The sequence below is a fragment of the Anser brachyrhynchus genome (genome assembly GCF_964034855.1).
Source record: "Anser brachyrhynchus genome assembly, chromosome: 2".
Lineage (NCBI taxonomy): Eukaryota > Metazoa > Chordata > Aves > Anseriformes > Anatidae > Anser > Anser brachyrhynchus.
In genome coordinates this window covers 62,602,941-62,627,766 of record NC_137695.1, presented here as the reverse complement: position 1 = coordinate 62,627,766, position 24,826 = coordinate 62,602,941, and the positions used below count along the sequence as shown (strand labels likewise).

The window sequence follows — 24,826 nt, the reverse complement described above, 5'->3', positions numbered from 1 at the left end:
AGAGGTATAGATTTCATGCAACTCACCTTGTGGCCTTTCAACAGTTAAGCAAAACTACAGTGCTTCGAGGGAATGAGTCTGTCTAAACTGATGTCCTTCATTTTCTCTCCCAGATCACCTGCTCCTTGGACACAGGGAAGAAAGGCAGCATTTGACACTTTCCTTTTTCTTTTTTTTTTCCAGATACAGAAGAGTAAAAATACATATTAAAAAAAGAGACTGCAAATTTCTTTCATCATTTTAGCTGAGCTTCTTCATTCCTGTTCTCCTCCTCCTTCCGCAAAGACCAGTTTATGAGGAAGGCGTTAAACAACTTCCAAAACACTCCTCCTCCCACTGGCTACTTCACAGCTAATGACTCCGGGTTCTAGGGTGGGGGCCTTGTTTTGGGGGGTCAGATTTATTTTTGTTTGTTTGTTTGTGTATGTGTGCATTTTTTATTGTTTTGGGGAGATTTTTTCTTTAAAAAAAAAAAATCTGGTGATTTCCTGATGCAAATGGTTCCATTTTCTGGACAGGTGGAGCTCATAGATGAGTCGTCTTTGAAAAATGGTATTGCCCTTTGCTATGTCTCAGCTTGTGAAACCAACGTTAAGATGATGCAAAAGAATTTCAAAAAAAAAAAAAAGAAAACTTCCCTTTTACTCTTTTTCTTTTTCCCCAAGAGGTTTTTTTTTCCAGTTGCTGATAGACATAATTTGACATCACTTTTACCCTTGCCTTAAAAGATTTTACGCATAAGAATGGTCAATTTGTAGAGTCAATTTACCATTTGTTAAGAATTGATGTTATTCATGGATGATACAATGATAAGCAAAATATTTTTGCTTCTAAACGGCAGGCAGACTCACTCAACCCTTGATTTTATTGTGTTTTTGTAAAATGAAAGAAATAATCAATGAAAGTGATATTCTCTTAGGGCAAATTTTGTTGTCAGGCTCTGACAGTATATACTAATGTACTGCTTGATGTGCCTGCTTTGACTTGAGATTACAGATAATGAGCTGTTTCCCACATTTATTCACTGGCTGTCAGTGACCAGTCTTTGGCTGGCCTAAAGATCTAAGAGAAGAAGGGCAGCAGGGAATCACACAGATCAATTCTTACTTTCATCTCAGTGTGATATTTCTTTCATCACTGACTGAATGGACAGGACAAAGGAAGGAAAAGCATGGCTGGAGAAGTACAGGCAAACAAAAACAAAATGAGAAAGTGTGTCCTAAATACACTGCTGGAGTCAGTGAATCAAACTGTCTCATCCAGTGGAGTTAGACACATGGACAGGAGCCATCATTTTAGCCCATTTTAGAGAAAAAATGTTAAAAAACTCACTCAGGCCTTGATTCAGGAGGGTATGTTTTTATGAGAAATGTCTAATATATGTAAGTGCTTTCTGGATTGGAATCTCAGTAAGGATCCAGTTAATTGTGAGTAATTTTACATGTCCATGTGGAAATCAAGACATGTGCATACACATTCAGTTTTTTTTCTGCATAACTTCTTTTCACTCAGGATATGGTCTTGCTGTGTTAGTCATGTATGTATTTTGCAAGGAATCACACTGCTGTCATGGCTCTTTGCTATGTGGAGAACATGCAAAACATTGGCTTAGGAAGGCCACTCTTTGGTGTTTCCTTTTCATATTCAAAAGCACAGGAATTCACCACCAGCCTATATTAGAGCTTGGGCCTCTGTTCCTGCTTAAAATGCGCATGTACAGGGACGAGCTTCACATAACACTAGCAAAAATCACAGCAGTCAGCTCAGCGTAAATCCGCATTTAAACATGAATACCTTCTCACTCAGGAGTGTTTGTATTTGGGGTTTTAATTATTGAGGCTAGAGACATTTTGAGTACTTTTTTTGGACACCAGAGTTTGATCAAAGCCAGAGACTTAGATTAGGTTTATGCTGTGAAAAGATTGCACTTAAATCACATGTTTTCAGAAGGCAGATGTACAAAAATAACTCTAACAGTTCTTAGATATCACCATTGGCATCACTCTACCAGCTCATTTGAACAAAATAAATATAAAGGCACATAGTGTTTCCAGTATTGAGCTCCTGCTGCAGTGGTAGCTCTCTGTGCCTTCCAGGGTAGATTTTGTGAAAAAAGAAGGGGTGCTATTAGGTGGTACCGAGCACCCCAGTCAGCACTGAGTACACTCCGTGCTGTGTGACAGGGAGAGGGCTGTGCCACCACGCAGCACTGTCCCACCTCCTCTTTCCCCCCACCATCAGCATTCATCCCCTGGTTAAGTGCAGTAGACTATGACTTCCAGCCTGGGCCAGGCTCTCTGAAGTGACATCACTGATGAAATACCAATAATGCAGAATGAAATACCGCAGCAATGACTCAGTCCCAGCTTCGTCAGACTCCTCCCTGAAGTCAGGGAGAACATATTGTGACCAAGAGTTTGGTCAGAGGTGCAGGATGATTTAGTCAATACTTTCTAAGTTACCTTTACCTAACATACTGTGACTAAAGATGCCTTAGTCGTGCATAGTAGAATAATTTTAAAAAGAAATCTAAATCTTTTTCTTCATCTGCTTCTGTTTTGTTTCTTTCTGGGACTAACTTCTTTCAGATAGCAAAGGAAGACTGCTTAATTCACAGATGGTCAGTTCTTGTTCCTTATGAACTGGCACAAAGGTATGAGGTCAAGCTGGAAAATATTTTTCCTGGATTGCCAGGGTTATTTGCCACTGGCAGGAGCTAATAAGGGAAGTGGCAGATGTACTGCCTCTCAGGGACTGCAGATCAGAACTGGATGCCACTCTAGAAGAGATGCTGTAGTCAGAGAGAGAAGTTACTGATCTCAGCACACAGGTGTGCAGTAAAATGTTTTGCAATATACAGTTAGTCAGTCACAGCTAGCTCTAACATTTTCCTGCTCTTTTAAATTCATCTGAATTTGGTACAGTGGATTATTATCATTTTTTAGATTTTTTTTTTTTTTTTAAATTGTCACTTAAAAAAATCCCCATTAAATCTCTTCTATTAGCTTGGAAATATACAAAGTGCAAGTGAAATCTAGGAACTGATATCCTACAAAGACACTAGGCCAGATGAAAGTATCTCATGGAGTCCCATCCCAGATCACACCTACATTAGCATATCCAGAGCCCCCCTGCCTCCCTGGAACACTCTGCAGCATTGTGCTAGTGCATTGTGAGCCAAGGAATGGTATGTTTAGACACCTCCCAGTTAAACTAGAGATCAGCCACTGTGCAATTGTGTAAAAAATAATAAAAGTGAAAAGAAAAAATACAGAACTGCTTTCTCTTATTTTATTCCATGAAAGAAAAAAAGGAGAAAAAAAAAAAAAAAAGAGAGGAAAACGATTAGGTGTTTATCTGCTAATGGCATGGCGTATGTTTATGAAGAGTGAGAAAGGATTTCTGTTGTTGCATCCTTACCTAATTTTTGCCTGGATGTATAGAAATTATATTTTTCGATGCCTTCTTTTTAGGTGCCTCAGTTAGACTATACAATTAATGAATAAGGCAGAAATATTGCAGATATAGGACCCATACTGCTGGCCCCAGGCTGAAAACCTACAGAATTACTTGAGAGGTCCTACTGGTAGGCACCAAGCATCCTGGTGTCAGAGTGCATCTAACGAGCTGAGAAGCTGTGTGATAAAGATGGCATGCTTCCACCTCTACGTGGGGGTGTTTGGTGCTCTTGGAAAATTCTTCCCTGCTGGAAGGGCACCAGGCATCTTTTACATCCTCAAAACTGTTGTGTAATATGAGAGGGTGAATCCAGACACTTCTCCCCGTTAAGACAAGCAGGATACCATTGCAGGTATCCTTGTCAGTGTTTGCTTCTTTAACTGGAACTGGTGTTCGGGGAATTAGCAGGTATTTGATTCATGGTGATGTAGTAGTGCTTGAACTCCTGGACACCCTATAATTAAATAAACAAACAAACAAAAAAGTGTTATTCCGTTTTAAAAAAAAAAATCTATTATACTGTTCATTATTTAAGTAGCTCAAAGGGTAGCAGTTCTCTGTGCTGCATTCAATCAGTGATTTGAACTGTTGGTTTGCATGACAAAACATGCAAGAATTGTTCACCTATGTGAAAGAAGGGATTTGTTTACCTATGTTTTAATGAAAAAGCCTATGATCCACTCTCTCAAAATGCTTACGATAACTAGCTTTCCTTACAAACTATGGTCAGATTTTTGTGTTTCCTTATAAAAAGATGATGGGTATCACCATTTTAGAGAAACAAGATAGATGCCAGATGCCAACATTTTTTTTTTCTGGTATCAAAATAAGTGGCAGATGAAAAAAATATATATTTTTTTTTCTATTTTAGATTTAAGTGTGTTTCAGTGTAGTCAATCTAAGCAGCCTGATACTTATCTAAAAGTGCAGTCTTCTGTATAGGTTTGGCTGGTATATATACACACTACATATTAGTGCAGTAGGAGGTTTAGCAGCGGAATGAATCTGGACTTTGAGAGCCTGCTTCATGATGGGTGAATGAAAGAGGCAAATTCCATTTGTCTCAAAGTTGCTTTTTTTCAAACAGAATTTTTGTGATTGGAGAGAACCTTTCCAAAATGTGTTTGGTTATGCCAGAGAAAAATGGTACGTGGTGGCGTTTTTACAAACTACCACTTGAATATGCAAATGTTTGCTTATGTACATACAAAGTCTTACAAGCTAAGTCTGGAAGAAAAAAATATTTCAGACAACTTTGGTTGTAGTGCTGTGTAAAGCTACTTTATTATCAGAAGTTTCATGAGCTTGCCTAGCTGAAGGCAACAAGAAGCACTTCCATTGTTAGTCCTTGCAAATTCTGCAATGGGTCTGTTTTTTAATTAAAAAGCACAATAATCCATTCAAATTGGAAATGATGGAAACTGACAAGGACAACACTTTTGTAGCCTCAACTAGAATTAACCAGCCCATCTCTATAAATTCAGGAGATGGTCTTAAACATTTCTTATTGGTTCCTTTCTCCTCCCAGTTTATTCTACAATATTGAAGCTCATCCTGATGATCTATACCATATGTTAGCCATTTATGCTCAGCAAATGACAGTATAATCAAGTGCTTCTCTTTTACTCTCTTTTAATCCATCACCTCACGCAATAATTAAAAACCACAGAACCGTTGCTTTTGCCTGTGCTGGACCAGTGCCGATCTATCTCAGAAGTGATGTCTGAGCATCAGCACTCAAAAACAGGAATGCCCTCACTGAGGACTAGAGCAAGCCCTGATGACACAGACTCTGTGCAAATTGCTCTGTGGATCTGGCCAGGTAGAAGGGAGGGAGAAATGCTTTCACATTTTAAGGTGCAAATTCTGCTCCCTCTGAAGTGGGTGCAGAGCTCTATCCCACTTGTGCCACCTGCGGCATGAGCAGGTCTACCCCCATCTCAGTTTAGTGGTAGATGTGTGTCCTAACGCGGTGGTCTCCCTACTTCCATGGGCACACAGGTTTTGTAATCCTGGCCAACCCTATTTTGGATTACTGATCACAGATCTGATTACTGTGCTCAAAGTAAGAGCATAGCAGGTGACTGCTGCTGATGCCACCATTTTCTGTTAAAAAGAAACATGGGCTGGGCATTTCCATTTGCTGAGCCTGCCCTCTCTTTGTTTCAGAGTCCCTTTTTCACCATGAATAAGCACGGAGAGTTCTCACCTGTGCCCAAGCAGGACAGTGACGCACGTTATCAGCCAGCTATGTCTGGCTTCAAGGCACCAGCTCTCTCTGCTCTGGTGACTTGACCACAGAGTAGAAGGAAACAGAGCCACTTCAGACCAGCTGGCTCATGACTTGAAGTAATCACGGCTTCCCAGTCCAGAGCTCAGTTTTAGCAGAGTTACCCTAATTCCTAAGCACACGACAGCACTCACAAGCCTCACAGCATACTCTTGGCATTTTGTATTCTTTTGATTTCTTCCAAGTGCACGTGTCGACTGCTGTGTACTTGTCATACCCCAGGTTTAGAAGCTATCCAGTGGTAGGAGGAATATATGTATCCCATTGTCTCTGCTGGTGGTTGTAGGAGTGCATCTATCAAGCAAAACTACTTATGGCCATTGGGGTTTTCTAGTGATAAAACGTAGCAGCAGAATGACAGAGTGAGCATTTTCCCTTTCTTCTTGCTTGGATGATATTTTTATACAATTTTATATGCAATTTTTTAAAATATTTGCTATTTTTATTGTAGGGTTCTGGTTGGGGTTTTACCAGCCCTTCTGGTTGTCTACAGGCCCAGATTCTCACAGGAATATTTTCCTTCCCTTTTGTCCTCCCCCTTCTTCTCTGATAGACAAAAGCCATTGCATTTGCAACATCAGCTTAGAGCAAAATAACACCTCGGGCCTGATCACTCTTTTAGTTGCACTGAAATCAAAGGAAGCTCCATGCAGAGTACTGCCGGCCCCAGTGCAGCATCTGGGGCCAAAGACTAAACAACCAAGACTTGTACAACTCGTTAAAAGCAGGGTGGTTCTGTGTAAAGCCATTGCACCAAGGTAGTGCCATCTTCCTTTGCTGTGGTAGGAGTTGCTTCCGCCACCATGTTTAAAAAAGATGATATATCTCTCTTCACTATTGTGATGCTACTTCTTGCAGCCATGTGAATGAGTAGGCACTTCCATCAAAGGCATCCTCAGTGCACTGACTGCCTTCAGCAGGGAGGAAGGGTGACCATTATGGCTTATCTGTGACAGTAGATTTCACTGCTCTGTGGTTAGCAATTCAGTGACAGGTCCTAAATAAAGTTAAGAATAATCAAACCTATTGGTAGGAGGGATAAGGGGAAATTAACCAAATTTAAGGATCTTGGTCTTGTAAAATAACCTTTTCTCAGCTGCAGGGAATTCTATGTATGATGCTGAACATAAACTTTAGAGGGTGTTTGTATTAGCAGAAGTGATAATGGAGATACCTTTCTTCAACTGAACTACAATAAACAATAGACAACTGTTCTCTAACATTTTTCAAGGAAGAAAAAGGCAGGTTGTTATGCTATTTTGCACCAGGGTATGGAAAACAAATTACCTTCCATGCCAAAAGTAAAACTCAACACTAGTTTGCTCCTGGGACTGGGAGGGTTGGGTAATGAAAAAACCTATTTGGTTTGATAAGATTCACAAGGGGGGAAAAAAAATGCAAAACTGAAATGAATCATGCCATGTAATGCAAGTATTCTCAAATGTTCTGAGAATAATTTTAAACAATATGTATTTATTGTTAGTTCCTATTTGAAAGAGGAGGCTTGTGGTCTCTTAAATGTATAAAGCATTTTTCAACATTCCAATTTTTCTGTAACTGAGTCCATGTATGTCCATCCTGTTACCAAATAAAAACAATGAGGTCTCCACTCCATTTGAATTAAAGTTGCAGAAGGGTTCATTTTGTTCTGGTGCTTTCTACATCTGGTCCAGGCATGGCACTTGCCATTTGCTTTCCAGCATCCAGCTCCCCATAGAGTAATAGTAATAATTAACTTTTTTTCTAAGCATAGTGGGAACATTGCTTGGACTTCATCCATTTTTTACCACAGCCCTCTGTGAGGAGGAGTTAATGGCATTATCTAATTTCTAAACACATTCCCAAACCTGTACGTGTTTGAAGATTACATGTGTCATCCTCACAGCTCCCCCCTTTCTCCAGGTGGCAATGTCCTCTGGCTGTCATGAACCTTGATTTTAGTCTTCCTTCTTGCACTGCCAGTGTCTGCATATCTATATACGACATGTTCCTGAAATCAGAGATGCTGTGGGTACATGTACTCATTCCCACCAGCTTTTCACTGGTTAAATGTTACCTTACATTCTGACACCAAATAACGTCTCAGACGCTCATCCTCAAAAAAGGTTAAATTCTCATTTCAGCTTTCTTACTTTCCCAAAATCCAGCTTTTAAAGATGGGAGATTTTTCTTTCAAATTCGAAGTGCATTTATAAATTGGCAGCAAACACTGTTGCCATCTTTGGTTGTATTTGTGTTTTATCATTTAAATGGAGGGAAAAACACATTATTCAATGATTCATATAACTGCCTCATGAAATTAATCACAAGTGAAGATGTCAATTTTGCATGTAGAGTGGTAGAGCCTGTTGAAGCATTACATTGATTCTGCTTATGTTCAAACACAAAGATATTCCAAGTTTCCAGGTCTCTCATGAGAAGATTGAAATCACAATGTAAAAGCATCTCAATCAACAACACCACATTCATGCCCACTGTGATTTTTTTCTTTTTCTGTGCCACTTGGAACACGTGTATCTATTCTAGAGGGCTCGTGTCCCGTGTTCTGGTATTGTTTACAACCTTTCTTTCAAGGCATTTCAACTATGTCTATGCATACTGTCTTTTACAAAGTGTCTTATGCCACAGGTAGACTTGGCTTATGACACAGGCAGACTTGGGAAGCACCTGTGAACTAGTAATGAATAGAATTTTCCCATATCACTGCTGTTTTTCTATTTGATCTTTTCCATAAAAAAGAAATAATCGTGATAAACAGTGGCAGAAACTAAGCCATTCTCTCCAAGAAAGTTGTGACATTCACAGACATTCAGTACGAGCCTGAAAGGCTTCATGCATTCCCTTTTACCTGAAATTCCAGCTTTAATTAATTCCTTTCCTCTCTGAAAGGTTCAGTGGTATTGATTTCCTGAAGAATGTGCTCACCACTGTACCTGCTTATATTATGCCTTACTGGCTTGGTTTGATTCTTAATTTACCTCCAGTTCTTCAAGTAGAGATGAATACAATTTCTGATAGATATTGAAGGTATTCATGTAGTCAACCGTGGTCTACAAATAAAAAATCCAGCCTGTCACATAAGCATGAGGGAAGAAAAGATGGTTTGGAAAAGGCATCTAAAGTGACTCAACTCCACTTGCAAATACAGTATCGGAGTCCTTTATCTGGAGTGTATAGCCAGAGACAGAAATTTCTGGAGTCACTACCAACCAGTGGTTCCCAAAGTGATGCCAGCTACCTACTGAAGTGATACAGAAGCAAGGTAAGTGCTGTGTAACTGTCTTCAGAACCACCTTGGGCAATAAAATTGACTATTGCCAGTTCTGTGAGGACATGGAGATAGCTGAAGAGAAAGCTGTCTGAGAGATGGTGATGGTTCATGGCTCCAAAGCTTTGGAAACCCACTATTGCTTAAGAATGTGAAACCTCCATTATCAATAACTCAGGTATCTCCACCCAAACACAGTAATCAATAAAAAGAAGAAAGGTAGATTTGATATTGACTGCTCTGGATTGAAAGGTCCCCAAAAGTGAGGCTATTTGCCCTGTCTCATAAATAAGTTCGCTTGGCTTAAAATCTCTGAAAAGAAGTGGCAGAAAGAAGACAACAAACACCTCATGGCAGTGGCAGCACTACAAAAAGCATTTGTGTGGCTAGTGGGACTACTGTTCATCTCTCTCTGCTGAAACTACTCTTTCTCTTTAAAGGTGCAACGCAACTTTCAGCTGGTTCACCAGGCTCAGGTTCCTCAGCAAACCGTCTTACATTGCCAGGTCAGTCGGCAATAATAATACTTTGCTTTGGACAAAGGCACTGCAGTACGTGATCTGTGGGAGAAGGAATACTTTCATGTATCACATTAAAAAGTTAAGCCCATTCACTGGGACTGAACAAATGAACTGCTGTTTTTAAGCTTCACCACCTTTCATTTTTTAAAACAAATATCTTTTATTTTGCGGTTCGCAAAACTGTCCATAAACTGTCTTAATTCAATCAGGAAATTAATTTGGGCCTTTTTCACATGGACATGGATGCTGAAGAGAAAAATGAGGCTGTTTTGTGGAGCAAAGTGTAGCTTTTTTTTTTGTGTGCCCTTCCTATCCCCCAGGTCTTGCTGTTTTTGTTTGGTTAGTTGGTTGGTTGGTTGGTTGGTTTTGGGTGATCCTTTGGGGACCCAGGAGTTGGACTCAATGATACTTGTGGGTCCCTTCCAACTTGGATATTCTGTGATTCTATGGTTCTGTCTCTATTTCACCATGATAGACATTTTCTTATTCCTTTCATCTTTGTCCCACACAACTGTCAGAAGAAAAGGAGGGGAATATGGAGCAGTTATAGAAGATAGTGGCTGAGTTTGAACAAATTGCCAAGATATTATCTTGTCATGGGCATATAGAAAGGCATTCATGTATGTGTTATTCGCAGTCATTGAAAGAAAAGGTATACGTATAGGAAAACAACAAGAAATCACCAAGAAAGAAATAAAAATGTCAAGCAAAGTACTGCAAAAAGTTTTGCTGCAGATATTTTCATCAGCGGCTGCTGTGCCAGCAGATGAGGTGTGGTGTGGCTCTATATATAGAGGCCCACATGCCATAGTATGTTTCTGTGCAGTGTCAGTTCTCCAAGCTGTTCGTGGCATGATGCTCTTTTGCGACCGCCACCTTGGCAGATTGTTTCCATTGGCACAGATGCAGCCACCACGTGGATACCAGTAAAGAGAAGAGCGGGCAGGAATGTGGGAGAGTTCAAAATATTGTTTTTCCTTAGTAAAACACTGTGCTCTGTGGAACATTCCCCTGTATGAAAACAAAAAAGAAGACAATCATTGAAAGTAAAATTCAAACCACTGGGCAGCATGCTCACATGAAGACTCCTACGTAACTAACCTGAGACAGTTTTAGATAGAAAATACAGTCAGTAAGCACCATAAATGCATCCTCTTAACCTCTGTAGCATCTCATCATTGGCAGTGACCATCAGCATTAGCTGCATATATAGCATGTATCTCATAGGGTCCCAGCACCGGTTAAATTCTTGTATTTATATTCACAGGGGAGGCTACTACTTTGAATGTTTTCACCCAGAATTTTCTTGCAGGTGGCATTTAGAGGTCTTGTTCTTTAGATACCTATATATATTTTTTGGAAGAAAAAATACCCTTTGTTTTTTTTTTTTTAAAGGAAAAATTGTGGAATAAAACATTCTTGTCACACTCCAGCCATAACTTGCAGGCAATGCAAACAGATCTAATTTCAAAACAAGTTCCCTTTTTATATATTTTGGCATATTTGCATTGGTCCCATGTTCAATTTTAATGAGCAATGTTTACACATTATTTTTCATCCATTTTTTTGCCAGTGTCATTACCACTTTTAATCAATCGACTCATTAATGAGTACCTGCAAACAACAAATCCTGCATTCCATTTTATGTGTAATACTTGTTCTCACCCTCCAGACCACCATTGTAATAGGAAGGTAGCAAGTACAATGCAGAAGAGAGGGTTTTGCTACCAGGTACAGTCCCTTGTTTATTACTGACTTGCTAGGTGACCTTGCTTAAATGGTTCTTGTGTGCCCCAATTTACTCATCTGTTATTTAAGAATAATGTTTACTCCCCTTTAAAACTATCAGATCTAGGGATCTGTTAACTGGTAAGAGTAGAAAACCAGCAGTAGGGAGAACCCTGTAAGAGAGGGGAGCAATTAACCCAGCAACACCTCTTTCTGCTAAAGGACACTTTGTGGATTTGTTGCCAGTTCTGCCTTACTTCCAGTAGCAACACTCACTGTGACAACCTCGCATTGAATTATGTAAAGGTGTCTTCTGGCTGGCACTTGCAGAAATGACGAGCTGTGTTTTGACTCTCTCTTTGTTAAGGATTTCCCACCTCATTGTATGTTTTGGCATTGATCAGGGACCCAGTGGGTTTTCTCCATTTGGCTGTTGAGCACTGATGCCTTCCTACGTGTGCCCTGTTACTGTGGCTTACACCGCAAACTGTTTACTCTAGTACAGTATGCAAATCAGCCCTTCCTATGCAGCTATTTAAAATACGGGTTGGGAGTAGATAATAGTGCCATATTTTCTATTTATGTAGCCCAGTGATGCATTTTGTTTACAGCCATTATGGTGCTGGTTTGTTTATGCCCTATATGATCACATGTCAGGCGGGTTGCTTTTGCAGGAGGCAGCCGCTAATTAATGTGTAGTTAAGGAACAGTCTGCTGTAAATACACACACACAATATTCAATTTGAGAAAATGTTACTGTTCTTTCTGTGAATCTCATGCAGTGACTTGAGAAAGAATGTGAGCTTTATTTTGTTGGGTTTAGTCACTTCTGAAGAAGGGAGGCTGACAAGAGCAGGCAACATATGCATGTGAGCCCATTACCTCCTTGTCAGCAGGTCAGTCACTCCTGCTGATCACTAACCTTTTAATCTGTGCCTTGCCAATTTGAAGTGAGCAGGAGGAAGAAACCTCCAAGAGGTCACAAAGCTGGGGAAGGTTTATGAGGCTAAGCAGCTGTGTATAGGAGGGAGCCCTGGCAGTGCTCCCACAGGGCTTGACCATTCATGAAACCAGAGAAGGCCCTGGCTGCCATCTGTTCCTGTCTTACCAGAAGTTTCTCAGACCTGCAGGCTGTACTTCAACTCTTTTGCAGTGTACTCTGACTAGAGAATAGGTATTTGAAGGTCAGCTTTTTCTCCCTTTCTTTTACATATTTCACACCCTCTCTAGAACTGCCATTTTTTACATATATGTATGCTTTATATATCTATATACATATATATAGAGATACAGATATATGTATCTTTGATAATAGGACAAGTTGGAAAGCTGCGAAGTAGGAATTCTTTATTTAATTTGAATCTTTGATGCATTCATTTGGCTACAGAGCTGCAGAAAACTGATGCATTACAGAAACTTCAGAGCATGAATATGTGAGTTAAAGACCCTGTTAAAGGCTGGTTTTATTCACTGGAACCTTTTAAAGAGAAGAGAAGTCTGACATTGTCGTTGAGGCATTTTATTTCAGCATGGAGGAGAAAAAGAAGTTCCAATTTTAAAAGTCACATTTTCATAGTAACAGTTTTAGTGGTCACAATTTTTTTTTTTCCTGCAGTAATAGGGACCTGAGAAGTGTTACTGTCTGGTAGGTGTAGAAGCCTGGAAAAATAATTGTATTTGTTCTGCTTCTTGTGCAATTTCTGTTAATAGATGAGAGTAAAAGAAGAAAACTGGTAGGGTTCCTTCCCCACATGCTTCTCTTCTGAGTACAGAAAAAACTAATATCGCAGGTGATAGCCACCAACAAAGTTTTCTACAAGCTATGTCACATCTTCATATTCCTGAAAGTTGGATCTCGTGCAATATTATGGAGCAGGAACTTGCAGTGTTCAGGTTGTCACATAAGGCCAGGTGGATAATGTAGGAGATGGCTGGACTTGGAGGAAAGCATAATATGCATTCTGTCAGTAGATTAAAAAGCATACCTGGACAGAAGAATCTCATCTTTAGCTACTAAACCCTCAGCTATTGCCATGGTGACTCCCTAAGAGGTAGCTGTCTTCAGACTCTCTCCTTGAGATGTCTCATTGGAGAAAACAGTGAATTTTGTATGAGCACAGTTTTTTTTTAACACTCCTAGGAGACTGATTCTCCCCAGGTTTAGAACATTTCTTGAGTATTTGTGTGTCTTTAATGAAATACAGTCATGGTTCTCTTGCTTCTTTGTCCTGGAGACTCTCCTTTACTTACAGCAGAAAACCTCCTTTGTTGGGAAAGAAGCCAAAAGGAAGAAAGAATAAGCCCTCCTGAGCATACTCTTTTGATAGAGCAGCAGAACACTGAATTAGGAACATCAGTATCCCTAGCTATCCTGAGTCATCTCCCAGTAAAAATGCCTGATGAAATAATTCCCTTACTTCACTGGCGAATTATTTAACTAAATAAGTAAATCACCTTTACTGATCATAACAGCCTTTCATATGTCCTGTAGCCTTTCTGCTCGGATTTTCGTTATCTTGCCTGCATAGTATTTGAAGGCAAAAGTTGCCATAGTTCTTGCAGGGGGATGGGAGGTGAGGTTGAAATTGCAGAAGGTCCGTCTTCAGGATGTCCCTGGAAGCCACTAACTGCAGATGGTTTGGCAAGGGAACATGTTACTGCCTTGTCCATGTTATGCCACAGGCTGTTAGTGCTTGCCTGTCTGGAGAAGAGTAAAAAGACCACTGTCTGGACCAAGCTGTGTTCCAGACGCTTTCCACCCCGGTGCCTCTGTGAAGCCACAGTGTCCCCTCATGAGATGAGTACAGCTGGGAGAGACAGCAGTGCCTCATTCCTCATCCCCATCCAGACTCACTGGTGTTGCTTTGCAGAGCCTCCTCCAATGCCTGTGCTGTCAAGTGAATCATGCGTGTGTCGCTGCTGGACGTCCTTCCTTGCAAAGGTGGTGAGCCATGGTTGGGTGCTCCTGCAGAGGTGGCAGCAGGGATCTGCCACCAGCCTGGGGAAAGATGTGAAAGCTGAGTAGACCGTATAGGTTTTCTCCCTTCCGGTTTCCTGCTTTCTTTCCCCCCAGCTTTTCCTCTCCCTCTGGTACTAAGTATCAGCACAGAGCACTCAAACCCCTTTTGGAGCTGTGGCTGTTCAGCTGACTGTGTTCTGATTTTTTATCAGAATCAAATTGTTCCCCAGCAGGTGTTCTGAGTAAAAATCATGCTATTCACTCAGTGACTGTGATGATGACATTAAAGAAAATGACATTTCAGTGGCTTTTTTTTTTGAAGGGATGTGCTTTTTGAATGAATAGAAATGTTTGTATCTGATATAAAATGCTTGAAAAGGAAAAGAAAAGGATATCAGTGTTTTGCCTAGTCTTGTTTTGTTTTCTGATCAGAGTGGAGTTACTATGTAGTAACAAGAGTGTTTGTTGCTATAACAACTTTTGATAGTTAGAAATACTCATGGTGATAATACCTTATTTTGTCAGTTACGTCAATAATAATTTCCTTCCCACTGCAACAAGGCCAAAACTATTGCAGATCAGTACAATCTGAAACAGAAATTGAATTTCTAGGAGACTGAGTGGAACCAAGAAAATTCCAGCTAAAATTTTGACTATAGTATGCAATAATTCCTGCAGACTAGGGTGCAGGACTTAAATTCAAGCTGAGATGTGAAATGCCCACCATGCTCAATCAACAGAGGGCAGACTCCTCAGTAAGCTATTTTCTTATGTTCTGAATGAACTCATGAAGTTTCATGAAGTTCTCGTGAAACTGAAACTCTTGTCATTGTCTACACTGTTAATTCAAGGGCTCCCCCCTCAAAATGGGTTTTGATGCCTATTGACCTCACCCAGGGAGTGTGTTGCATATTTTAGGGTCAATTTGAAATGCAGAACTTGGGGCTGTGTTTTTTTGATTTGTGGATGAATGGCTTAGACTGTGGCAAATTTGTTCACCTGCCCTTCTGTATATGTGCCACCACTTCAAAATGAGTCTCTCACACATTAGCTATGGCTGCTTATAGGAGCATCCATCACTGTACAAAAGAATAGCTTCTGGTGTAGTGCCTCAAGCTATTAATCTATCTAGAGCTGCATGGATTGTAGTAGGTTGCTTTTGTGTTACACACAGGGAATAAAGGGATGGGGAAATGAACATTTTTGTCCCTTCACATAAACGTTTGTACAAGGTACATTTTTCTCTGAAACCTGTTAGTTGGTCTGCTGTAAATGTGTTTGCAAGTATCTTCAAATTCTGCCTCACTTTGACTCTGAATTTGCAGTTAAACCTAAGGTGAATCATACCCAACATATAATGTTTTAACAAAAACTTAGAAGCAGATAGCAAGCATTATGCTCCCTTCTGCTTAGCAGACCTCCTTGAAAATATAGTCATCATTTAAAAGTATGTGCGTCCCTCAGGAAGGGCATAGGGTGGTACAAGGATGGCAGTCCTTTATTGTAGTGTTGCAAGCAGAACAAGGTAAGTATTTCTCACTTTTATTCCCATTTTACAAATGGAGGAACTAGGATAAATGTTATAGTCCAGGTCAGATGAGAAGTCAGTGAGAAATCTGGGAACAGATCTCTGGAGTCTTAAGAGAATCTTCTCCTCAGCACCATCTACCTCAAGTCAGTAAAGCCCAAAGAAATTAAATATTGTGGATTCCCTTTATCAGCTTTTGTACAAGGATGATAAATGGCACTGTCAGTGTCCTGGTTAAACCACTTGTACTTATTAGCCAAGTCATCTCTTCTGGCAACAACTCCAGTGAAATTCCAGTTAACAATAAACATTCTCCCATGCTGAGCAATGGAAAATCCAATAACAGTTTGGCTGAATCCATGCTGAGTACAGAAAATGGAATGAATCTGGAAAATGAATGTGCCTCAAAGAACAGTAACTCACCTAATGAATATTTTGAAGCTTTTAATGAATGTCAGTCTAGTTTAGTTGAGAACAGAAAAGAATAAGACTATGCAGAAATCTGGATGTGTTTTTCTAAGGTTTATGAAGTGCATAGTTTTTTATTTCCCAAGACATTTTAGAGTATGATTAATCACTCAAAGAGTTTAACAAGATGAGACTGTGACTGTGTGCTAGCATTTGATGTTAGCTAGCTCACACAGGGGAATCTTTTTCTCTTCTTAGGATACATGCTGAGAGCAATGACTTTTCTTTAAAGTGCTTATCATACTAATTATCGTGTTATTACTTCATTTTTTTGCAATTAATAACTAAGCATAAGACAAACACATTTTGGTCGTAGTCATATTTAATATGTTTTTATTTTGCCTATGTAAAGGTGTTAGAAAGCAAGGCATAGATTCAAATAAACACAGTCAAAAAGCTGAGAATAGTCAGATTGATACAGGTCCATGCGTGACATTCACAATGCCCTGTAGTTTACTGGAAAATCATACAAAACCCCTCAGTTCCACCTGTTCCTGAATTCTGGGAAACGTGATCTCAGTCCAGATTTATTGTCTTAAAATGATTTTGTTTGATAGTTTGATGATAGTTTGAAAACAGTGAGGTGTTCAGCTGTCTACTTGTGGATAGGTAAATATAGAAGCTGCTTCTTCATTCAGACTTTTTGGTACATCGATCTTCTGTGTAAACTGTTGTTTCTTAACCTCGAGAACGTTCCTTGGAATCCACCTAGGCTGCTATGGGTTTCTGGGATGTCTGAGTAAGGGCATGATTTCAAGATCAGGTATTCTGAAGTGTTTAATTGCCCAGATTTCTGTTTTTCATCCTAGAGTTTTACATCCATATTTATAATACATATTTTCACATTTTATTATATTTTATTCCTGAACTTTCTTCTAACCAATTTTCTAGCCCTGTATCTATCTAACCCAAAAGAGTCCTGGTTCACTGGCTGAGAAATCCTCCTTTATACAGACAGGATGTACTGAGGGGATGGATGCAGCTTGGAAGGAATTAATTTCTAGTCCACCAGTGAGTGAATGCTAAGCATGGTAACTATTTAACCATTGTTGTTCTTGCTTTGCCACTGCCAGCCATCAAACCACAGCTGCATCACTTCAAGAGGTCCACTCACAGCTCAGGAGCCTATTTCCCAGCCTTCCACAAGAAATCGGAGGAACATTCGGTGAGATATAAGCTCCTTGACCAAAGGGGAAGGATGAAAAAAATCCAAAATATTTCCCAGAACTGGAATAGGAAATAGCAGAAGAGATGAAGAGGCATCTTCTGGAATGACATGCCTCTCAGGCTGGTGAAGGACATTGTGTAATCATTGCACAGGCCATACTGCATTGTACAGCAGCTGTAATTCTAGATAAAAGCACATGTATGATTTAAAAAATATAATGAACAATTTTTTTAAATGTTCTCAATAGCCTTCTTATTATTGTAGCATACATTCACTTAGTACTAAAATATCAGTCTGTTACCCTAAAATGTAATTGTATACCACTGTCTCCTGTCAAATTAAGGAAGCCAATGCTTTTTTAGATTCTCGGGTTCCTTATGGTGTTCTCAATGTGACCTTCTGCCTACCACAGGTAAGACTATAACTCCTATTTCAGAAAGCATGGGAAAGATTTTCCTTGCCAAACTGTACTGAGACTAAATGTCCTCCTCTCGTAGTGTGCTAGGTGTTCCGGAGAATGAAAGAAGGAGGCTGGAATACAAAGAGTCCTCTTGTTTCACTCATTAGGGAAAAGAAGACATAGCAGAACATTAAAATTGTGCCTTGTGTGAACTCTGCTAAATGTTTAATAACATTGTGTTCTGTGGCATTAATATATCTGAGTTTGATTCCATGTGCTTTTTCGGTACGCAGTGACACATAGACCTGAGTTTCACAGCAGAAAATGCACTCTGTGAAGAGTTTCCTGATGTCCCTAGATTTTACAGTGTAAGAAACAGTGGCAGATAACTCCCTTTCCTCTTTACCATGCCCCTGGTGATTTATATGCCACCCCAGCTTTCCCTTTCCAGCTGATGAAGTCTATCCTGTTTGTACTGTCCTCACAAGGAAACCTACATTACTTTTTATCTTCCTTGCTGCTCTTTATATATTTTTAAAATCTCTGTTTGAAAGGAGGAGCCCAGAACTAGCACATGATACTCAAGATGCAGGTATACAAGAAATAGAAGAATGTCCTTTAAAAAAAAAAAAAAAGTAATGGCACTTTCTGTTTCAGCTTTCATGCCTCTCTGAATCTTTTTTTTTTTTTAAGTTTTGTTTTTCTTTTTGATCCTCCATGAGTACTGAATAGCATATTTTGTAGAATTATCTATACTAATTCTTAATTAAAATGTAACCCATGAGGACATAAGCAGTTAGGGTTGCCACTCCCTTTAGCATTCTTTTGCGTTTACCAGCTCTGGTGCTTTTGCCAATTACATGGAAATAAGCTTACTCTTTCTTTTTCTTATTCCTCTTCTTATTTTTTTTTCTTTCCTTTTTACCTTACATCCTTTATTTCTGTGTCCTGCTTATCTTTTTCTTCCACTGACACCTTTTCCAAACCACAATCTTCAGGATAAATAACCATGTTGAATAGCAGAGAGGACAATCCTCCCTTACTATGAAGGCTGACCATTTAATCCCAATTTTTTCACTCATTGTTAACACATTATTTATCCAGGTAATTTCACGTGTTAAGATCTTTTCATCCATGACAGCCTTTTTAGCAGGACCATGTCAAAATATCTTCTGGACACCCACAAATTATTATTGTCTCCTCTAAGGAACTCTCAAAGATTTGAGAGGTGGGACTTCTCCTATAAAAGCTACACTGATTTCTCTATGTTCTATTTGCATCTGCTAATCCTATTCTTTATATTTTCTAAAACTTTACTCACTGTGAAATCATGTTCTGTTATACACCGCAGGTTTGTAACCATGTCCAGCATCAAAAATGCACCAGTGTATGTAACACTGCTTTGTGAGAGTTATGGTAAAATCACAGCTAGGAGTTGCATGAAAATTGCTGGGATGTTTGCTTCATGTTACAAGTGCCCCTCACTCTGTTAGAGAAGATCACTGCAATTCCAGCTGCTCTCACCCTGAGGTCTGGCACCTTTCTACAGTGTTTTCCTAGAAATCTCCACAAAATGGTGAATGCAGCATATAGCTGCCTGAGTGCTCCATTATCACTGTGTGTCAGTTATTTTTGTCTGGTTGTTTGCTTGATGTTTGTGGTGTTGACCTTAAGCACCATCAGAACTTGTGACTCCAGCAGCTGGGCTGGATTATTGCCTAAACTGAATGTGAAGAGGAATGCACTTTAAAGCCTGCTGTTTATGAAATGTGATTTATCTCTATGAATTCCCTGATAACTATATTTTTGCTTGTATAGTACCCTGAAATGTTTTACACAAACAGGCTGTATGGAAACTCAAAATTATACTATTCTGCCAAACACATGTTCTGTCTGTGTCATTTTCTTCCCTTTGGAACAGTTTAACAATTTACCTAATTTACCTAGTAGTCCTACCTGACTATTCTCTGGATAAATGGACAGCATTGGTTCAGGCTCACTGAGCCTCTTTCAGGAGTTAAAAAGGGGCAGGAACCTCTTCCTCCCCACAACTTTTCTTATTACTAGCCATTTACTAGGGCTATTGTTTTTGTGCCCTAAGTATCTTACATGGGAGAGTTTTTTGTCATTGCTCTCCTGATTCACACTCTCTTCATTGCCATGAGACAGAGATAAGTTGAAATCTTGATTTTACTACTGGGTAGTCAGGGCACAGGGAAATGAAACGACCTACATTATATAGGGAGTTTATATGGCTGCTATAAATTTAATCTGGTTCTTATCAGCTTTCTCTTTGCTTACACTCTTCTCCAACCAAATCCATGCTGTTCTCTGCTGCTCTGTATTAGAGTCCCCTCTAGAAAGTTAATTTGTTCACCTAAGCGGTTTTAAGGGTTTTTATTTTTCACTTTTTCTGAGGCTGGGAAAGTTGAAGAATGCTGGCAGATAGTCATTTGTATGGGAATGATGTCTCACGATGTCCCTTCCCTCTTCCAAAGCATCAGGCTTCAGGCCTAACAAATATTTCAAAGTGGGGGAGTGAGGATGTTTGTGCAGAGTGCTCCTTGTAAATACTGGACATGTCACAAAAATAATTCCTAAGGGAAACTAGATGTGCTGTTGGCATCCAGTCTGATGTGCGGAGCTGTATGGAGAGGATGTGCTCATCCTCTCAGTCCAACCCTGACATCTAGTGTACACCGAAGGGAATTTTTCCGAGTACGAAGTTCAGAAGTGAAGTACAACAGACATTTACAACACACTCGCACTTTTGTTTTGTTTTGTTTTTTATTAATGATTTCTAAGATAACCACTTGTTACCAGCATAGAAATGTGTCCAAAAGTCTTATGATCTGACCCCTGATCCTATTTAGAAACATTATGAATTATCCCTTGCAACTGTCAATATTTGCAAATTTAGTTGTTTCTTTGGTTGGTTGGTTTGGTTAGTACATTTGTGAACTGAGTCCTTGCTCTAATCACTGAATCACTTTGCTATGGTAAGAAAGTTTAGTGTTCTGTTTTTTCACATATTTTTTCCTTTAGAAAATAATTAATATCTGAATTAAATATCTGAAAGTTAAAATCTACATCAAGAGAGGCAGGGAGAGACCCTTGAATGTTAATTCTTTATGTTTTATGTATTTCGATATCTAAACAAACAAGGATTGTAAAAGGAGCTCTCACACCCTCAAGGGCAATCACAGCATCATGAACAGAGATGGGAGGAGGAAGGGGAGGAGGAGTTCCCAATTCCTTAGGTCATGAAACAGACAATTGAGTTCACAAGGCAAATTTCTCTTTCTTGGCAGGGTGTGTCCCCACCTCCTTTCTCCTTGTTATTGTCTGTTGTTGACTTCTGCCCCTCAGGTGTCTGGCCAGCACAACGCCTTCAGGCTGATCCCTCACTGTCTTTTTGCATGTACTCCTTCCTTTATTCCAAACGCTATTCCTGACCTCTCGGAGACCTGCTAAGCATCACGGAGCAGGTCCCTTGGTGCTGATCTTGGGCAATAATCACAGGATCACTGTGGCTGGACAGCATCACTGGAGGTCTGCTAGTTCAAGTAGAGCCAGCTGGAGCAGGTTACTCAGGGCTGGGTCCAGTTTGGTTTCAAAAATCTCCAAAGGTGGAGACTCAACAACCTCTCTCGGTTTTTGTGCCAGTGTTTTACCACTCTCACAGTGAAATGTTTTCTTACTTGCATTTATTTCAGTTTGTGTGCACTACCTCTTATTTTCTCAGTGGGTACCACTGGGAAGAGCCCATCTCTCTCTTCTTTACTCTCTCCTGTCAGAAATTTATATGTACTGAGATCCCCCTAAGCCTTCTCTTCCCTAGGCTGGACAGAATATGGGAAAACAAACTTGGGGTAGATATAACATTATCTCAGACCCTAAGACCACGTGGTGGGGATAAAACCTACTTTGAAGACTGAAAAGGTCTGGACAGCTTGGAAAGATCCAAAGAGCATCGTGTTATAAATACACAGTTTGCATTTTCCTGGATCATTGCAACTATAAGAATAAGAGCAAATGATCCATCAAAAGGTGTTCTTTTATTTCTGGAATGTGCTTTCTTATTTTGCTGCTTCTGTCCATCTGTCCAATCCGTATCATTTCAAGCTTCTTCAGGGTGGCAGATATAAGGATGGACAAAGATTCACTTCACAGATGGTCAGAGTGACATGGATTTGTGCTTCAGGACTAGAAGCCAGTATCATGGAGTAGAAACTGACTTTTAATGTTCACTCTTTGTACTTCTACAAGTACAAAACACTAAAAGCACTACATTTCCAGAATGATGGAATTTCTGTTTGCACTAACTCGCTCTAAGAGGGCCATGGCTTTTATTGGGGATATAAGGAACAGAATGATATGGGTTTATGAGCTTAGCTAAATGCAAATAGAAGCCAAATTTTCTAACGCACTTCATTGATCTGTACTTTTGATTTTCACTTGTAGTTGTAATATCTGAGCAGTCTCTCTGCATACAAGAATACTGCAAGAACATGTAGGGGTCAAAGCATTATACAATTATCAGTTTATTAGCCAGTAAGACAAAATTTCAAACAGACACATTTTTGGTGTAAATGTTGCTAAACTCAAACCATACAAATACTGCTGTATCTGTGGAGATAGTGAGTTAGCGATAGCATTGTGAATGTTGCTCTGTATTTGTTTCTGTTGCTGTTTTGTTGGGTAAGTCACTTACCTTATGGTCCTCATGTTTAGCACTACTAAAATGCTAATTGCATACCCTTCAGATGGGTGATGGTCTTTCTGCAGTCCTTAGTTGAAAGTTGATGAAGCGTAAGGTCATTGTAGCTCCATTGTCCCAGTTCTATTGCAAATTCAGCCCCGTCCCTTAGTTTCCAGGTAAAGGTAATTGAGAATCCTCTATAAAAATATCAGCCATTAACAACCTCCCAAATGCAGACAGTGTTTTATTCACTGACTGGAGCACTTCATTCCCTAAAGTCCTCATACTGGTTGTCCTACACAGTGTAGATTTCTGGGGTGAGATGCAGTTCCAAGTAAATGTCTGAATGCAAGCCAGCTAGTAAGGCCCTGGAATAGTCAATGCCTACATGTAGACAACTTAAGTGACTTAAATCTGGAGCATTGCAGTCTTAGTGATACAGAAAGTGTGGCCTTAGCCTGTTTCTGCCCTTCCTGTTTCCTTCAGCAGCGTCCCAGTTCCTTTGCATCTTCTCCTAACGGAGAGAGCTGGCAGCAGAAAGCGAGGACTGAATTTGCTAACAGCACTTCAAAGTGGTGCTCCAGAGCGTGTGTCCTCAGACACAGCTAATTCTTGAAGCTTGCCAAGTGAAAGCAATAGTTTGTCTTTTCTGGAGCCTTCTGTTTCTGCTACAACGGCCATGGGAGACCTTCGGGGACACTGGGGAAAAAAAACATTTCTGCCTGAGAGGACACAAACTCCAGACATTTGCCTAGGAGGGCAATTAATGTAGTTTTAGCAGTATCTGGTCTTAAATGGAGAGTTCAGAGCCTGAAGGACAACCAGTAAACCCAACCAGCCCACCATCCCACACTGGGCAGTCCACACACAATTCTTTTACACTTAAAGAATTTGCTTTGGGGGAAGGGACAGTGTTTATCTGTTTTGAAATAATGAAATTTAAAATTTGAAATTATTCTCAAATAATTTAACACCACATTTTCACTGATTGCAATGAGGCAGATGAAAATTTTGAGAAATGATACATCACAACACTGCTTCCCAGGAACATTGCAAAACCTTCTATTTACTCAGTTGGGCATGTAAATAAATAAATGCCAAATTGCCAGACTATAAATATGCAATTCTAAATGAATTGCAGAGAGTGATGTATGTTACGGCATTTTTATGGCTTTGCTTCAAGTTGATCTATACAGAGAAGGTAAATCAGGCAGCTGTGCCATCAGAGATGTCAGTGGGACAATAACTCCTCTTCAGTGAAGAACATATAGTGCTATGGTAAGCTTAGAGCCTTTTATTTTATTTTTATTTTTTATTGTATTTTATTGTATTTTATTTTATTTTTAAATTATATATATATATATTTTTCATATTAAGCTGTGTAAATATTCCCTAGCCTTTGAAAAAAGTCCTCTTTAAAGCAATGAAGTCATTCACATCCTATTTGTGCTCCTGCCTTGTGTTAGGAGCCTTCATATCTAAACGTGTGTTTTCATTGCTAATTCATTGCTGATGTTCATTTGAATCTTTTCAGGACTCCACCTACTCACTCTTACTGTAGTGGGTTAATGAAAATAGTCACCAACTTTGCTAGTAAAACTAGACTTGAATCACACTCAAAGCTACATTTGAAGACAAGCTGAGCCAAGATACTTGGGTTAACACTGTGACAAAATGTTCTGGGGATGCACTAAAGCCTTTATGCTCCTTGGAGCATCTCTAATGATTCTCCAGAGTCCTGGGGCAGCCAGTCTGGAGCAATCCCAGGCTACTGTGCTGCTCTTTTCACTCCCTGTATAAAAAGAGAGAAACAAGCACTGCAGTCTCAAGGGTCAAGCACTGTGCTTGGCAGAGCCATGGGGAGCTACTGGCTGGGAGAAAAAATTGTGAACATCTCCTGAGTCCTGTATGAGTACCAAGTGAACTCCTCTGAGGCACCTTCATCATAGGGGACAATCCTGGTTTGCAACAGGAGGGAGTAGTTAAAATCTTGAAAAGGCCTGGCATGAGCACTACTTGTGTTGATGCTGTTTTGGGAGAGTTCTTACAGAATGGCCACTCTCTGTCTTTGCATCTCATGCATATTTCTTCTCTTCTCCTCCCCACTGCTAACACCAATATAGAAGCAGAGTTTGATTGCCCTTGGTGAGTACCACACATATTTTCTTTTACATTAGGCAGAAGCTTCTGCAGGGGGACAAAAGCTGTTTTAGCGGTGCAGAATCTCAGCTGGGATTCAATAATTCAGCTATAACTCAGTTGACATCAGTGTAATTCAAACAGGAATAAGTTTTGCCAGAAGATAAATTCTGAGAAATGCTTTTTTTTTTTTTTT

The 24,826-nt window shown here is 39.8% G+C and overlaps 1 protein-coding gene across 27 annotated transcripts in view; it reads left to right on the top strand.

Annotated features, from left to right (window-relative positions):
• The window catches only part of PDE1C (phosphodiesterase 1C), a 396,700-nt gene extending 376,553 nt beyond the window's left edge, over positions 1-20,147 (top strand). For 6 of the 27 annotated variants that reach the window (XM_080582949.1, XM_080582943.1, XM_080582964.1 and 3 more), the window contains one exon: positions 184-7,374. In XM_080582949.1, the coding sequence (XP_080439075.1) occupies positions 184-197 (14 nt within the window). In that variant the 3' untranslated portion in view covers positions 198-7,374. Of the gene's footprint in view, positions 1-183; positions 7,375-9,457; positions 9,524-17,294 lie in introns of those variants that run through there. The other 21 variants (XM_080582942.1, XM_080582951.1, XM_080582948.1 and 18 more) reach the window with 10 other exon arrangements.
• Positions 20,148-24,826: the final 4,679 nt, after the last annotated feature.